The 17,991-nt window shown below is 43.3% G+C and overlaps 1 protein-coding gene across 4 annotated transcripts in view; it reads left to right on the top strand.

Moving 5' to 3' along the window:
- The window catches only part of LOC130293503 (3-beta-hydroxysteroid sulfotransferase-like), a 110,882-nt gene that overhangs the window by 46,176 nt on the left and 46,715 nt on the right, over positions 1-17,991 (top strand). For all 4 annotated transcript variants that reach the window (XM_056542282.1, XM_056542286.1, XM_056542285.1 and 1 more), the window contains one exon: positions 12,163-12,315. In XM_056542282.1, the coding sequence (XP_056398257.1) occupies positions 12,163-12,315 (153 nt within the window). The remainder of the gene's footprint in view (positions 1-12,162; positions 12,316-17,991) is intronic.

Below are 17,991 nucleotides of genomic sequence, written 5' to 3'. Positions count from 1 at the left end.
GGGGTTCAAACACCGATCGGACGCGATGGAGAAAGGTAAGGGGGTCTCCGTTCGCAACTGAGCTGCTGGGAAGCGTTAACCTTCATTTTTAGACGCGGAGATCAACTTTGATCGCCACATCTGAAGGGTTAATAGCATAAGGCACAACGATCGGTGCCGCACGCTATTAGCCCAGGGTCCCGGCTATCGTTAGTGTGACCCCGTTTTTAACACCGGGACCGGGCGTAAGGCATACAGGTACGCCCTTCGTCCTGAAGGAGTTAAAAATTATCATTAACTTATTTTTTGGTGGCTTTATAATTTTTTATACACCAGAAGATTGAATCAGCCTGTTGTACAGTTCTGCCGAGATGGATTTATTTTGCTAACATTTTTTAATAAGGTGGAATAGTGACTAAAAGTACCGCTATTGAATATATAATATACTTTATATACAAAATACACCCGTACAGCATATGTACCATTGCGCCTGGAGCACCTTTTGTTATGCCATATAAACCTAGTATTTTTAATAGTGGTACTTTTCACTATTCCCCCTTATTAAAAATGTTAGCAAAATAAATCCATCCCGGCAGAACTGTACCACAGGCAGATTCAATCTTCTGCACACGGCAGTGTAAACTATTCCTGCAGACATTACAGTATAAATGTGGGCACCCCTGAAATTTTTCAAGAAAATTAAGTGTTTCTCACAGAAAAGGATTGCAGTAACACATGTTTTGCTATACACATGTTTATTCCCATTGTGTGTATTGGAACTAAACCAAAAAAGGGAGGGAAAAAAAAGCAAATTGGACATCATGTCACACCAAACTCCAAAAATGGGCTGGACAAAATGATTGCCAGCCTTTCAAAATTGTGGAAAATAAGATTGTTTCAAGTATGTGATGCTCCTTTATACTCACCTGGGGCAAGTAACCGGTGTGGGCAATATAAAAGCAGAGAAAGCAGAGAAAAAGGAGAGAAGTTCCCTTAGTCTTTGCATTGTGTGTCTGTGTGTGCCACACTAAGCATGGACAACAGGAAGAGGAGAAGAGAACCAAAATTGTGGAAAAGTATCAACAATGATAAGGTTACAGGTCCATCTCCAGATATCTAGATTTGCCTTTGTCCACAGTGCGCAACATTATCAAGAAGTTTGCAACCAATGGCACTGTAGTTAATCTCCCTGGGCATGGACAGAAGAGAAAATTTTATGAAAAGGTGTCAATGCAGGATAGTCCGGATGGTGGATAAGCAGCCCCAAACAGGTTCCAAAGATATTCAAGCTGTCCTGCAGGCTCAGGGACAATCAGTGTCAGCGCAAACTATCCGTCGACATTTAAATGAAATGAAACGCTATGGCAGGAGACCCAGGAGGACCCCACTGTTGACACAGAGACATAGGTGACAGGTGAGACCAAAATAGAGCATTTTGGTAAAGCACATCATTCTACCTTTTACCGTGAACGGAATGAGGCCTACAAAGAAAAGAATGCAGTACCTACAGTGAAATATGGTGGAGGTTTAATGATGTTTCATGGTTGTTTTGCTGGCTCTGGCACTGGGTGCCTTGAATGTGTGCAAGGCATCATAAAATCTGAGGATTCCCAAAAGATTTTGGGTTGCACTGTACAGCCCAGTGTCAGAAAGTTGGGTTTGCGTACGAGATCTTGGGTCTTCCAGCAGGACAATGACCCCAAACAAACGTCAAAAAGCACCTAGAAATGGATGGCAACAAAGCACTGGAGAGTTCTGAAGTGGCCAGAGTCCAGATCTAAATTCCATTGAACACCTGTGAAGGGATCTTAAAATTGCCATTGGGAAAAGGCGCCCTTCCAATAAGAGAGACCTGGAGCAGTTTGCAAAGGAAGAGTGGTCCAACATTCCAGCTGAGAGGTGTAAGAAGCTTATTGATGGTTATAGGAAGCCACTGATTTCACTTATTTTTTCCAAAGGGTGTGCAACCAAATATTAAGTTAAGGGTGCCAATAATTTTGTCCAGCCGATTTTTGGAGTTTAGTGGGACATTATGTCCAATGTGCTTTTTCTCCTCCAATAATCACAAAGGGAATAAACATGTGTATAGCAAAACATGTGTTACTGCAATCCTTTTCTGTGAGAAATACTTCATTTTCTTGAAATATTTCAGGGGTACCAACATTTACAGTGATGACTGTATATAAAGCACCAGTCTAAGAATATTATTTGTCTATTCTAACCTTTACTGTAATACTATATTACAGTATTCTATTCATTTTCACAGGCTGCTTTGCATGTTAATATTGGCTTGCCATGGTTCTCAGTTTACTGCTTTCAAAAATAATTTAGTTTTAAAACATTTAAGTTGTGTTGCCTACAAATTCAGGCATGGCCACAATATCAGTTTTACATCTTTTATTTCTTTATTTTTGTGATATATAAGGAAATTATTGAAATCCACATAGCAGATTTTTTTTATTTTCAGCACAGAGCTGAAATAATCATTATCAATAAACAGTAGCTACAAAGATCACAGGTTAAATAGTTGTAAACCAAAAGAATACACACAATTGACCTACTTATTATGCAAATTAATTTTGGTTAACCACATATTTAACCCGTGACCTTTGCAGTTAATGATTTTCTCTGCTTTGGCAGAATATAATAACATTCAGACTCCATTCTGGGGTGTATAAAAAATTATAAAGCCACAAAAAAAAAGTAAATGTTCATTTTTAATCTTCAATCTATATGGGTGGGCAGGGACTTAAAAATGTACAATAATAAAAACGTAGAAAGAGGCCATTTAAAAGTAAAAATAATATATTTTAAATAATTATAATATTTTTTATTAGTAATGTATTTTAATATTGTGTTTAATAAAGTGTGTATGTATGTGTGTTTCACTTTTTTCTATTTTTTAAATTTTTTTAGGTAGTACTACTACTCCCAGCATGACTGTTCCATGATGGGAGCTGTAGTACCTGTACTAATAGACAGATCACAGCAGGTGTCACTCCTGACACCCGATGCGTTTCACGATTCGGCGGGCTGGAGGTGGATCCTCTGTGCCAGAGAGGGATTGGCGTGGACCGTGTCGGTGGACCGGTTCTAAGTTGCTACTGGTTTTCACCAGAGCCCGCCGCAAAGCGGGATGGTCTTGCAGCGGCGGTAGCAACCAGGTCGTATCCACCGGCAACGGCTCAACCTCTCTGACTGCTGAGATAAGCGCAGTACAAGGGAGTAGACAAAAGCAAGGTCGAACGTAGCAGAAGGTCAGGGCAGGCAGCAAGGATCGTAGTCAGGGGCAACGGCAGGAGGTCTGGAACACAGGCTAGGAACACACAAGGAAACGCTTTCACTGGCACAATGGTAACAACATCTGGCAAGGAAGTGCAGGGGAAGTGAGGTATAAATAGGGAAGTGCACAGGTGAAGGTACTGATTAAAACCCATGCGCCAATCAGTGGCGCACCGGCCCTTTAAATCGTAAAGACCCGGCGCGCGCGCGCCCTAGGGAGCGGGGCCGCGTGTGCCGGGACAGCACAGACGGGGAATGAGTCTGGTAAGCGGGTCGGGATGCGCATCGCGAGCGGGCGCGTCCCACATCGCGAATCGCATTCCGGCTGGGAACATTATCGCAGCGCACCCGGTCAGCAGGTCTGACCGGGGCGCTACGAATGGGAGAACGCTGTGAGCGCTCCGGGGAGGAGCGGGGACTCGGAGCGCTCGGCGTAACGGCGTAACCCTTGGGTCTCCCCCTCTTTTTGGTACCTGAGAATTTGAGGATAAGGTTCTTGTCAAGGATGTTGTCCTCGGGTTCCCATGACCTCTACTCTGGGCCGCAATTCTCCCAATCAACAAGAATTTTTTTTTTTACCTCTGACCGTCTTGGATGCCAGAATTTCTTTCACCGAAAAGATGTCAGAGGACCCGGAAACAGGAGTGGGAGCAACAACCTTGGGAGAGAAGTGGTTAAGGATGAGTGGTTTAAGGAGAGAGACATGGAAAGCATTGGGAATACGGAGAGAAGGAGGAAGAAGGAGTTTGTAAGAGACAGGGTTGATTTGGCACTTGATTTTGAAAGGACCAAGATAACGTGGTCCCAGTTTATAACTGGGGACACGAAAGCGGACATAGTTGGCGGAGAGCCATACTTTGTCTCCGGGAGAAAAAATGGGGGGAATTCTTCTTTTTCTATCGGCATGTTTCTTCATCCGGGATGAGGCCTGTAGGAGAGAATTTTGAGTCTCTTTCCAGATGGTGGAGAAGTCCAGAGTCACCTCATCAACACCTCATCAAACCAGAAGGCATGGGAGTGGGAAGGGGGGGAAGAGAATGACGGCCGTACACCACAAAAAATGGGGATTTAGCAGGAGACTCAGAGACTCTGCAATTGTACGAGAATTCGGCCCATGGTAGAAGATCACGAAAAATTTTATTTACAAAGTCTTGGAAGACGGCAGGGGCATTGCAAAGCCCAAAGGGCATAACCAGATATTCAAAGTGTCCATCTCTGGTGTTAAACGCGGTCTTCCACTCGTCCCTCTCCCTGATGCGGATGAGATTATATGCACCTCTTAAGTCCAGCTTGGTAAAGATGTGGGCGCCTCGTAGGCGGTCAAAGAGTTCCGAGATAAGAGGTAGGGAATAGCGTTTTTTTTACAGTGATTTTATTAAGTCTGCGGTAATCAATGCAAGGACGTAAGGAGCCGTCTTTTTTGGGAACGAAGAAAAATCCAGCTCCGGCAGGGGAGGAAGACTTGCGGATAAACCCCTTTTTTAAATTCTCTTGGATGTACTCTGACATGGCTTGTGTTTCCAGAGCAGACAGAGGAAAGATTCTGCCCCGGGGTGGAGTAGTACCAGGGAGGAGGTCAATAGGACAGTCATAAGGCCTGTGAGGAGGCAAAGTCTCTGCTTGTTTTTTGCAAAAAACATCAGCATAGTCCAGATAGGCCTTGGGGAGACCAGGTATCGGAGGAGCCACAGGGTCTTGACTGACAGTACAGGGAGCGGGCTTAAGACAGTTCTTGTGGCAAGTAGTACCCCATTTCTTGATCTCCACGGTGGTCCAATCAAGGGTTGGGGAATGGCGTTGAAGCCACGGTAGTCCAAGAAGAATTTCCGAAGTGCAGTTAGAGAGGACCAGAAATTCAATCTTTTCGTGATGGGGTCCAATGCACATTAAGAGGGGTTCCGTGCGGTAACGCACAGTACAGTCCAATCTTTCATTATTAACAGAGGCGATGTAGAGGGGTCTGGCGAGACTGGTCACAGGGATATTGAACCTGTTGATGAAAGAGGCCAAAATAACATTTCCTGCAGATCCGGAATCCAAGAAGGCCACAGCTGAGAAGGAGAAGGAAGAAGACGAAATCCGCACAAGCACAGTAAGACGTGGAAAAGCAGAGTTCACATCAAGAGCTGTCTCAACTTTGTGCGGAGTCGGAGTGCGTTTTTCCTGACGTGGAGGTCGGATAGGACAATCCTTCAAGAAATGTTCGGTACTAGCACAGTACAGGCAAAGGTTCTCCATGCGGCGTCGTGTCCTCTCTTGAGGTGTCAAGCGAGACCGGTCAACTTGCATAGCCTCCACGGTGGAAGGCACAGGAACGGATTGCAGTGGACCAGAGGAGAGAGGAGCCGGGGAGAGAAACCGACTTGTGCGAACAAAGTCCATATCCTGGCGGAGCTCCTGACGCCTTTCGGAAAAACGCATGTCAATGCGGGTGGCAAGATGAATAAGTTCATGCAGGTTAGCAGGGATTTCTCGTGCGGCCAGCACATCTTTGATGTTACTGGATAGGCCTTTTTTAAAGGTCGCGCAGAGGGCCTCGTTATTCCAGGACAATTCGGAGGCGAGAGTACGGAATTGGATGGCGTACTCGCCAACAGAAGAATTACCCTGGACCAGGTTCAGCAGGCCAGTCTCGGCAGAAGAGGCTCGGGCAGGTTCCTCAAAGACACTTCGAATCTCAGTGAAGAAAGAGTGTACAGAGGCAGTGACAGAATCATTGCGGTCCCAGAGCGGTGTGGCCCATGACAGGGCTTTCCCAGACAGAAGGCTGACTATGAAAGCCACCTTTGACCTTTCAGTTGGAAATTGGTCTGACATCATCTCCAAATGCAGGGAACATTGCGAAAGAAAACTACGGCAAAATTTAGAGTCCCCATCAAATTTGTCCGGCAATGATAAACGGAGGCTGGATGCGGCCACTCGCTGCGGAGGAGGTGCAGGAGTTGGCGGAGAAGATGGTTGCTGAAGCTGTGGTAGAAGCTGCTGTAGCACCACGGTCAGTTGAGACAGCTGGTGGCCTTGTTGCGCTATCTGTTGCGACTGCTGGGCGACCACCGTGGTGAGGTCAGCGACAACTGGCAGCGGGACCTCAGCGGGATCCATGGCCGGATCTACTGTCACGATTCGGCTAGCTGGAGGTGGATCCTCTGTGCCAGAGAGGGATTGGCGTGGACCGTGTCGGTGGACCGGTTCTAAGTTGCTACTGGTTTTCACCAGAGCCCACCGCAAAGCGAGATGGTCTTGCAGCGGCGGTAGCAACCAGGTCGTATTCACCGGCAACGGCTCAACCTCTCTGACTGCTGAGATAAGCGCAGTACAAGGGAGTAGACAAAAGCAAGGTCGGACGTAGCAGAAGGTCAGGGCAGGCAGCAAGGATCGTAGTCAGGGGCAACGGCAGGAGGTCTGGAACACAGGCTAGGAACACACAAGGAAATGCTTTCACTGGCACAATGGCAACAAGATCTGGCAAGGGAGTTCAGGGGAAGTGAGGTATAAATAGGGAAGTGCACAGGTGAAGGTACTGATTAAAACCCATGCACCAATCAGTGGCGCACTGGCCCTTTAAATCGCAAAGACCCGGCGCGCGCGCGCCCTAGGGAGCGGGGCCGCACGCGCCGGGACAGCACAGACGGGGAACGAGTCTGGTAAGCGGGTCGGGATGCGCATCGCGAGCGGGCGCGTCCCGCATCGTGAATCGCATCCTGGCTGGGAACATTATCGCAGCGCATCCGGTCAGCAGGTCTGACCGGGGCGCTGCGAATGGGAGAACGCTGTGAGCGCTCCGGGAAGGAGCGGGGACCCAGAGCGCTCGGCGTAACAATGCGATTGTCCTTTCTGTGTCAAAGATGGAGCAGCTTTCTCCTGCGCTCGCAACACTGCACTATACTCTGGCCAGCCAGTGATGTGAATAGAATTCACATCATTTATTCATATTTCCTGCAGAGAGCTTTGATTGGCCAGATGGTTTCAGCCAATCACAGCTCTCCATGGGAAATATGAATAATAGGTATAAATATGGCATATACTCATACTAGAGTGGGACCAGAGAAGAGCAACCAGCTGCCCGCATCTATACATTATACAAGATAATTGCATCAGGTGTCAGAAGTGACACCCACTGCGATCTGTCTATTAATGCAGATACTACAGCTCCCAGCATGGAGCTGAGTATGCTCCATGTTGGGAGCAATAGTACCTGCAGTTGAGGACAGATCACAGCAGGTGTCACTCCTGACACCCGATGCGATAGTCCTATCTAGATGCGAGAAAGCCACCTGCATCTATAAGGTGTGGTCCATTTATATGGATACACCTTAATAAAATGGGAATGGTTGGTGATATTAACTTCCTGTTTGTGGCACATTAGTATATGTGAGGGGGAAACTTTTCAAGATGGGTGGTGAACATGGCGGCCATTTTGAAGTCGGCCATTTTGAATCCAACTTTTGTTTTTTCAATAGGAAGAGGGTCATGTGACACATCAAACTCATTGGGAATTTCACAAGAAAAACAATGATGTGCTTGGTTTTAACATAACTTTATTCTTTCATGAGTTATTTACAAGTTTCTGACCACTTATAAAATGTGTTCAATGTGCTGCCCATTGTGTTGGATTGTCAATGCAACCCTCTTCTCCCACTCTTCACACACTGATAGCAACACCGCAGGAGAAATGCTAGCACAGGCTTCCAGTATCTGTAGTTTCAGGTGCTGGAGAATGGGCAAAACAAAAATTGGACCCAAAGTTTACGCAGAAGATTTTGTTCAGTGATGAGGCAAACTTTTATGTGAATGGTGAAGTTAACAAACAAAACCACCGCTATTGGTCTGACACTAACCCACATTGGATAGATCCCTCCAAGACTGTTGGAACACAAAAATTGATGGTATGGTGTGGTATATGGGTTACAAAGATAGTGGGGCCATTCTTCATCAATGGAAACCTCAAGGCCACTGGATATGCGAAATTGCTACATGATGATGTGTTTCCCTCTTTATGCACTTAAGCTGGCAGGTTCCCTGAGTTTTTCCAGCAAGATGGTGCACCACCACATTATGGGTGTCAGGTCCGAGCATTCCTAGATGAACAGTTTCATGGAAATTGGATTGGTTATCGTGGGCCAGTTTAATGGCCCCCAAGGTCTCCCGATCTGACTCCCTTAGACTTTTATCTATGGGGTCATCTGAAGGCAATTGTCTATGCTTTGAAGATACGAGATGTGCAGCACCTGAAACTACAGATACTGGAAGCCTGTGCTAGCAATTCTCCTGCAGTGTTGCTATCAGTGTGTGAATATACTAATGTGCCACAAACAGGAAGTTAATATCACCAACTATTCCCATTTTATTAAGATGTATCCATATAAATGGCCCACCCTGTATATACACTCATGGTCGTAAATGTTGGCCCCCCTGAAATTTTTCGAGAAAATGAAGTACTTCTCACAGAAAAGGATTGCAGTAACACATGTTTTGCTATACACGTGTATATTCCCTTTGTGTGTATTGGAACTAAACCAAAAAAAGGGAGGAAAAAAAGCATATTGGACATAAAGTCCCACCAAACTCCACAAATGGTCTGGACAAAATTATTTGGTTGTTTAAAGCATGTGATGCTATTTAAACTCACCTGGGACAAGTAGCCGGTGTGGGCAATATAAAAATCACACCTGAAAGCAGATAAAAAGGAGATAAGTTTACTTAGTCTTTGCATTGTATGTCTGTGTGTGTGCGCATACTAAGCATGGACAACAGAAGAAGGAATAGAGTACTGTCTGAGGACTTGAGAACCCAAATTGTGGAAAAATATCAACAATCTCAAGGTTACAAGTCCATCTCCGAGATCTAGATTTGCCTTTGTCCACAGTGTGCAACAATATCAAGAAGTTTGCAACTCATGGCACTGTAGCTAATCTCCCTGGGTGTGGATGGAAGAAAAAAATTTATGAAAGGTGTAAACACAGGATAGTCCGGATGGTGGATAAGCAGCCCCAAACAAGTTCCAAAGATATTCAAGCTGTCCTGCAGGCTCAGGGAGCATCAGTGTCAGCGAAAACTATCCTTCAACATTTAAATGAAATGAAGCACTATGGCAGGAGACCCAGGAGGAACCCACTGCTGACATAAAGACATAAAAAAGCAAGATTACATTTTGCCAAAATGAACTTGAGTAAGCCAAAATCCTTCTGGGGAAACATCTTGTGGTCAGATGAGACCAAGATAGAGCTTTTTGGTAAAGCACATCATTCTGTTTACCGAAAATGGAATGAGGCCTACAAAGAAAAGAACACAGTACCTACAGTGAAATATGGTGGAGGTTCAATGATGTTTTGGGGTTGTTTTGCTGCCTCTGGCACTGGGTGCCTTGAATGTGTGCAAGGCATCATGAAATCTGAGGATTACCAACGGATTTTGGTTCGCACTGTACAGCCCAGTGTCAGAAAGCTGGGATTGTGTCCGAGATCTTGGGTCTTCCAGCAGGACAATGACCCTAAACATATGTCAAAAACACCCAGAAATGGATGACAACAAAGCGCTGGAGAGTTCTGAAGTGGCCAGCAATGATACCAGATTTAAATCCCATTGAATAACTGTGGAGAGATCTTAGCCCCTTAACGACACAGGACGTAAATGTACTACCTTGTGCGGTGGTACATAATGCATCAGGAAGTATATTTATGTCCTATATATAACCGCAAGCATTGGAGCAATGCTCGGGTCATGCGTGGCAGGTCCCGGCTGCTGATAGCAGCCAGAGACTCGCCGGTAATGGCGGGCATCTGCGATCGTGCGGATGTCTGCCATAAACCCTTAGAGGCCGTGATCAAAATAGATCACGGCATCTGCAGCACTGCAGTCAGTAAAATGGATGATTGGAAATGGATGTGATCGCCCAGCTCTGCCACGGTGATCCGATCCTCCAGAACGGCAGATGGAGGTCCCATCACTTGCCTCCGCTGCCTTCCACGGGTCATCTGTGATCGATAGCACTGATCAGTCGCTATGCCCTATGCATAGGACTGAACAGTAATAGCAATCAAATGATTGCTATAAATAGTCCCCTGTGGGGACTATTAAAGTGTAAAAATAAAAGTAAAAAAAGTAAAACACAAAAGTTAAAAAATTAGAAAAATCCCCTCCCCCAATAAAAATTTAAATTGTCGTTTTCCCCATTTTACCCCCAAAAAGTGTAATTTTTTTTAATAAACATATTTGTTATAGCCGCTTGCGTAAATATCCAAACTATTAAAATATAATGTTAATTATCCCGTCTGGTGAACGGCATGAACGTAAAAAAAAAATTCCAAAATTGCTGCTTTTTTTATAACATTTTACTCCAAATAAAATTGATAAAAAATGTATTAAAAGTTTGATGGTACTCAATGAAATTAATGAAGACAGACTTGTTTGAAAAAATGCAGAAATTGTTTACACTATTTATATATTTATATATATATTTATTTATAATTAAATTTAAAATGATAAAAAGTGTATTAATAAAACATATGTAAAAAATAACAGTGAAAGCACCAATAATAGTTTCTACCAATATTGATTTCTACCACTGGGCCCTAGTGGTAGATGGTATAATAAATTAATCTAAAATGGTTGTTAAATAGCATCGGCATTAAAATCAAAGAAAGTCCATTCGTAGTAATGACAAATGTCCGTAACTTTAAATATTCTCAAATAGATTTTATCATTCTTATTTATACAAAGCACCCATGTGGACACGCTGTTGCTGTGTTGTAATTGTACTGATACACTCACCAGTGTGGTCATGTGCTCTGACTTACCTGATGGATGTAGTGTGAATAGCTGGACACTGGGAGGTTTGCTTGCGGAGACAGCTGATGTTACACTGTACTGACTTGGACGGACTCCAGCAGTGGTATCACGCTGGCAGAAGTTGTCACACTAGTAGAGATGTCACACTGCAGCTCTGGCAGGAGCAAGGAGTTTGTCAGGTCAGGGCTCTGGCAGGAGCAGGATGATCACAGTCCTGGCTAGGACTCCGGCAGGTGGAAAAGTGCACGGTCTCACTTGTAGCGGGTGATGTCAGCAGCTATGGCAAACTTTGACTGCAGGTAAGTCCTGGATATTTTCAGTAAATAATTGGGCTTTCCAAATTTTGCCGTTGGTGCTGTATGGATAATATATTATCCATCCAGGACTTACCTGGAGGCAATCTTTGTTACGTACTCTCCTTTCTTGCTAGTGGGGATCGGCATTTAACCACTTAGACCTTAGATCTCTGGTTGTGAGCTGCACACATTGCTAGTTACCGTAAAAAAGAACAAAACTGTACCCTTTACAGATCCTCTGCCATTGGTGTTCAGATGTTATCCAGTGCTCCTCCTCCTCAGTGGGACCATGTTAAGCAGCAAGACCAGGCATTGTCAGAACAGTGGCAGCGGGGAATAGGGGAAGGTGATATTTACTTATAAACAGCAGTCACTGAATTGAATTAACAAGAACAAAGAATTTTAAGATGTTTATGATCCAACATAAAGGATCAACATATATGCTTGACTGTTTAATAGAGATAATTTTGGACTGCACCTACCCATTCCAACATGTATCCAACATATCCACCATTCCACGAATTGGCAACAACATGAATGGACTGAACCTATTTGTGGACTATCTCAACATCTAAACTCGACGTCTGTTATTCATTCTCTACCTCTGTTTTTCTTTTTTTTGATTTGTCTTTATTGTTATGTAAAATTAAAAAACAAAACCTGTTACTGAGCTGCAGTAACCCAGAATGGCCACTACACAATGTACGGAGCTGTCTGCTTCCTTCTCCGAGTATGGTGGCACCTTCTCTTGAAAACATCTTTTATTTTACATATCTATTACATTCTGATGTTAACCATATCCTTTTTTCCCCACAAGGTTTTATCATGATTGGATCCACCAGAAAATACATGCAGTATGAGGATATAAGAGTACCTGAAGGTGTACACACAGTGGAAAGCTTAAACTACGCATGGAAAGAATTTGAAACACGTGATGATGATGTTTTCAATGTCACATATCCCAAATCAGGTAACTCATTTATTAACTTGCAGTGGGCTTAGGCCTTTTTGCAGAATATAGCCCCATTTCACCAAGTGAAAGTCTGTGGGGATATGATAAGAAATATTGTTTTGTGCATACAGCTCTTCTACAGGCTTATTGTATGTATCAATGGTTATACAAACTATAAAGTAACAAACAACATAGTCAGGAGTTTTGTGTGATATCATTCTTTACTGTCCCCATCTACTGTTCACCTTCTCTTCTTGTCCACTTATAGATCTATTTTGTGATTTTCTCTAAAATATTAAGCTTTTACTTTGAAGAAATAAATGAATTATGTTGTACATATTAGGGTAGAGTTACTATTTTAAATGCACCAGAATAGTCATGCTGTTCCAACCAAAAAGCTTTTTAAATCACTTTTTAACCTTTACCAAGGGTCAATAGGAGGCATGGCTAAATGGGGAAAGGGGCATTACTTGAATTTGACACAACATTCTGCCACAAATGTTTTTTGTGTAAGGTAAGCCAACTAATTATTAGACAGAATTTAAACTAGACAGCCAAAAATGCACAAAATCTACCTAGTTTTCTAGTACCTAGCTTTTCAATGGCATTCCTTACTTTGTAACACTTAAAACCAATGTTTTTCTGGCATTTTTAAAAATAAAAATGTCAAAGCACGGTGTACAATAGCAGCTTACGGACATATATTTAGCAAAATATAAAGCTTCTTCAGATTGTTGGTTCAACTATTTTTATTTTTTTACTCAGGAATGAACCATTCAAAGAAAACAATGACAAGGTCTATGTTGTACATCTTGAAAAAGTATTTGATCTCAACCCCTTGGACAGAGCCAATTTTTCCCTTAAAGGGGTACTCCGGTGCTAAGACATCTTATCCCCGTGACATCACAATGCACCGGCCCCCAGTGGCGGGACCCCCGCGATCAGGCATCTTATCCCCTATCCTTTGCATAGAGGATAAGATGTCTTAGCACCGGAGTACCCTTTTAAGGGCACAGCCAATTAAAATGTTTATGTTTTTGTTTTTTCCTCCTTGCCTTTTAAGGGCCATGACTCTTTTATTTTTCCACCCACAAAGCTATATGAAGGCTTGTTTTTTTTTTGTGCAACCAAATGTACTTTGGAATGGGCCTTTCATTTTATCATAAAATGTACAGCGAAACCAAAAAATATTGTTTGTGGTGGGAAATTAAAAAGAAAACAGAATTTTGCTACTTTTAGGAGATTTTGTTTTTACGCAGTGCACTTTACGGGAAAACCAACATGTTATGCTTATTCTGTGTGTCAAAACAATACCCATGATTACATGCTTTTCTATTACTGTAATGCTTTTTAGAAAGTCTAACTTTTTTAACAAAACTTTCATACTTTTTTATACATGTAGTAGGGGGATGAGAAAAGACAAGAGAAATGGCGCTCTGATAGTAGGTTTTAAAATGTAGACAGAGGAAAATGAGAAATGCCGCTTACCTTGCGGGGTTGTGCTAGTCGGCAGGCACACTGTTGAGCATTTTGACAAGTTGCGGCACGGTTCAGAAGCAGCCGGTCGTCAGTACCACAGGCAGCAGTCGAGAACATAGCAGGAGGTGGTGCGTGAGTCCCTGGCGGGGGTTGTCCCAAAGGGCCGACTTTCTGGAGCAGCGCTGCATCAGGAGGTGGAAGAAATGGATGTAGGCAGTGGAATTGTGGAAACCGTTTTTATTTGCCAAAGTGCGAGTGGTACAAAGGCAAACAGGTTCTCACAATGATATTGGTAGGCTGGACAACGCATTTCGAGAGGGGAATCCTCTCTTTGTCAGGTCCGATATCACAGGGGTTATGAAATGTATTTATACAGTAGTGGGGTTGGACAAATTTTCAAATGTTGGCGGGCTTCTGAGGTCACTGGGGGCTGGTGTGTGAAGTCAGCCTCCGTGACCTCTATGGGAGGGTTTACTGAGGCTGTGTTGTGTGTATCTATAACATTAAAGGGGTTCTCCGGTGCTCAGACATCTTATCCCCTATCCAAAGGATAGGAGATAAGATGCCTGATCGCGGGAATCTAGCCGCTGGGGACCCAAGGGATCTTACACGCGGCACCCCATTTATAATCAGTCCCCGGAGCATGTTCGCTCCGGGTCTGATTACCGACGACCAAAAGGCCAGCGGCGTGTGACGTCACGCCTCCGCCCCCGTGTGACATCACACTCCGCCCCTCAATGCAAGCCTACGGGAGGGGGCGTGATAGCGTGCAAGATCCCGGCGGTCCCCAGCGGCGGGACTCCTGCGATCAGGCATCTTATCCCCTATCCTTTGGATAGGGGATAAGATGTCTAAGCACCGGAGAACCCCTTTAAAGAATTTTGCCCATTGAAATCAATAGGCCATTAGTCAGAACTGATTCTGACCAATGGCAGAGCAGGACAGTGGGTTGTCACGGCAACCCCCCGTTCTGCCCACCCCTGGATGTCGAGGGGAACATGGGGAGAACATGGAGGCCGGTTCCTGGAGGAGAAGATGCCTGGGACCCCCGATCATTGCTGGAGACTGCTGGATCCTGGCTCAGGTAGGGAAACTACGGTGGGGGCGGGGGTGGAATGAAAGTGAAAGTAAAGTGATCATTACTGTGGCAACCACTAGGAAGGCCAAACTGCAACTCCCAGCATGCCCAGACAGCCAAAGGCATGCTGGGAGTTGTAGTTTTGCAACATCTGGAGGGTCACAGTTTGGAGACCACTGTTACAGTGGTGCCCAAACGGTAGCCCTCCAGATGTTGCCAAACTACAACTCTCAGCATGCCTGGACTGCCCAGGCATGCTGGGAGTTGTAATTCTGTAACATCTGTCCCTTCAGATTTAGCAATTTTCATGAAATTTTTGAAAATTGCTGCTCTACTTTGAAGCCCTCTAATTTTTTCAAACAGCAAAAATATGTCCATTTTATGATGCCAACATAAAGTGGACATACTGTATTTGGGAATAAAAATAAAATTTATTGGGAATATCCATTTTCCTTACAAGTAGAGAGCTTCAAAGTTAGAAAAATGCTAAATTTTCGAAATTTTCATGAAATTTTGGGATTTTTCACCAAAAAAGGATGCAAGTAACGCCGAAAATTTACCATCAAAATAAAGTAGAATATGTCACAAAAAAACTGTCTCAGAATCAGAATATTCGGTAAAAGCGTTTTCGCGTTATTAATTTGTAAAGCGACGGTGGTCAAAATTGCGAAAAAGGGCTCAGTCCTTAAGGTGAAAAAGGGCTGCGTCCTTAAGGGGTTAAGAGTTTTTTGTGTTTATGATCTTAATCATTTCTGGTTATTATTTTTATCATTTTTTGGTGTTTGCTATTATACTTTTTTATTTTTTCATTTTAGAGTTTTTTTAGGTTTTATTATTATTTTGTGTTTTTTTGCGTGCTATTTTTTTTTTTTGTATTGGTTTTTAATCTATTTATAAATTTTTTATTTTATTGTTATATTTATTATATTTATGGTGTTTTATTTTTATAGATTTTTATTGTTGGTTTTTATACTTTTGTTATACATTTTAGGATATTTTGCAATAGGGGGTGTGGGCTGCGGGGGGGGTATGGTGGGGATGTGGTGTGACTTGTAGTGGGTAATGCTTGGTGGGTAGACTGGTAGTTAACTTGTAGCGGGTCCGTCTTATGTGGGTAGACCGGTGGGTAGGCGGTGCTGGTGGTAACATGATAAGTTCAGTTGCATTGTTTAGGAGTTTTCCCAGGCGGTAGATCCAATACATCTCATGCTTTTTTAAGGTTGTAAATCAGTCATTTCTGAGTGCTGGGATGTGGTCAATGGGACAGATGGTGATGGGGTTGGTTATGTCCAGATGTTTTTTGTGGCAATGTTTTGATAGGCTGTGGAGGAGAAGTGTTCACTTAATGTTGTTCCTGTGTTGATTCAGTCGGAGGTGTAGTTGTTGGATGGTCCTTCCCACGTATTGAAGATCACAGATGCAGGTGATTAGATAGATGACGAAGCTGGATTTGCAGTTTAGGGAAAATTGAAAAAGCATTCTCAATGAGGCCTTCAACAAAACAAAATCAATGACACAAGACGACTGTCTAAATCCTCCAACAAACAAACCCAAAAACTCTGACACTCCAATCCGAACCAATACTCAAACAAGCCCTCCCCAAAAAACCAAGAATCACCCACAGAGGAACACCAACCCTGAAAAACATTCTAGCCCCAAGCAAACTTAGACGTCACACAAACCATGAAACCACCCCAAACACAAAACCAAATGGAGCATTCAAATGCGGAACAAAAAGATGCCTATGCTGTACCACCATTAGCCAAAACAAAAAAAAAACTTTCTCAATAAATCCACCAAGGAAACCTTCAACATAAAATTTTCCTTAATCTGCAAATCCAGCCTGGTCATCTATCTAATCACCTGCATCTGCGGTCTGCAATACGTGGGAAGGACCAATCAACAACTTCACCTCCGACTGAATCAACACAGGAACAACAAAAAATGAAAATTTCTCCACCACAGCCTTTCAAAACATTGCCACGAAAAATATCCGGACATGACCAACCCCATGACCATCTGTCCCAGTGATCACATCCCAGCACACAGAAATGACTGATTTACAACCTAAAGAAGCGTAAGATGTACTGGATCTACCGCCTGGGGACACTCCAACCCCAAGGCCTAAACAATGCAACTGAACTTATCATGTAACCACCAGCAGCGCTTACCCACTGGTCTACCCACATAAGCCGGACCCGCTACAAGTTAACCACCAGTCTACCCACCAAGCATTACCCACTACAAGTCACACCACATCCCCACCTTATACCCCCCCAACCAGCCCACACCCCCTATGGCAAAATACCCTAAAAAGTATAACAAAAAGTATAAAAACCAATAATAAAAATTTATAAAAATAGAAAACCATAAATATAATAAATATAACAATAACATACAAAAATAAAAAAAAATCTATAAATAGGTAAAAAAAAACAATACAAAAAAATAACACGTAAAAAAAACACAAAATAATAATAAAAACCTAAAAAAACTATAAACTGAAAAAATAAAAAAAGCATAATAGCAAACACCAAAAAATTATAAAAATAATAATCAGAAATTATTAAGATAATTAAAACTCTTAAACAAGAACATTTATTTCATCACCTTTTCACCTCCCCAATTCCCCATGCTTTCAATCCCCTATGAGATTTGTCTCACGCACTACCTTACTGCCACCACCAGCCCCCAGTGACCTCACAAACCTGCCAAAATTAGAAAATGTGTCCAACTCCACTACTGTATAAATACATTTCATAACTCCTGTGATAGCGGACCTGACGAAGAGAGGAATCCCCTCTCAAAATGCGCTGTCCAGCCTACCAATATCATTGTGAGAACCTGTTTGCCTTTGTACCACCCGCACTTCGGCAAATAAAAACGGTTTCCACAATTCCACTGCCTACGTCCATTTCTTCCACCTCCCGGTGCAGCGCCGCTCCCGAAAGTCGGACCTTCGGGACAACCCCCGCCAGAGACTCCCGCAACACCTTCTGCTACTTTTTTATACATGCAACTGTATTAGGGTTAATTTTTGACACGTGATCGGTAGTTTATTGGTAGGGGGAAGCACTTTTATGGGATGTGATGTTACCAAAAATCTAGCAATTTTTATATTTGCTATTATTTTACAT

The sequence above is a fragment of the Hyla sarda genome, chromosome 10, assembly GCF_029499605.1.
Source record: "Hyla sarda isolate aHylSar1 chromosome 10, aHylSar1.hap1, whole genome shotgun sequence".
NCBI lineage: Eukaryota > Metazoa > Chordata > Amphibia > Anura > Hylidae > Hyla > Hyla sarda.
Note: the sequence above shows the minus strand (reverse complement) of the source record. Positions and strands in the feature narration are given on the sequence as shown.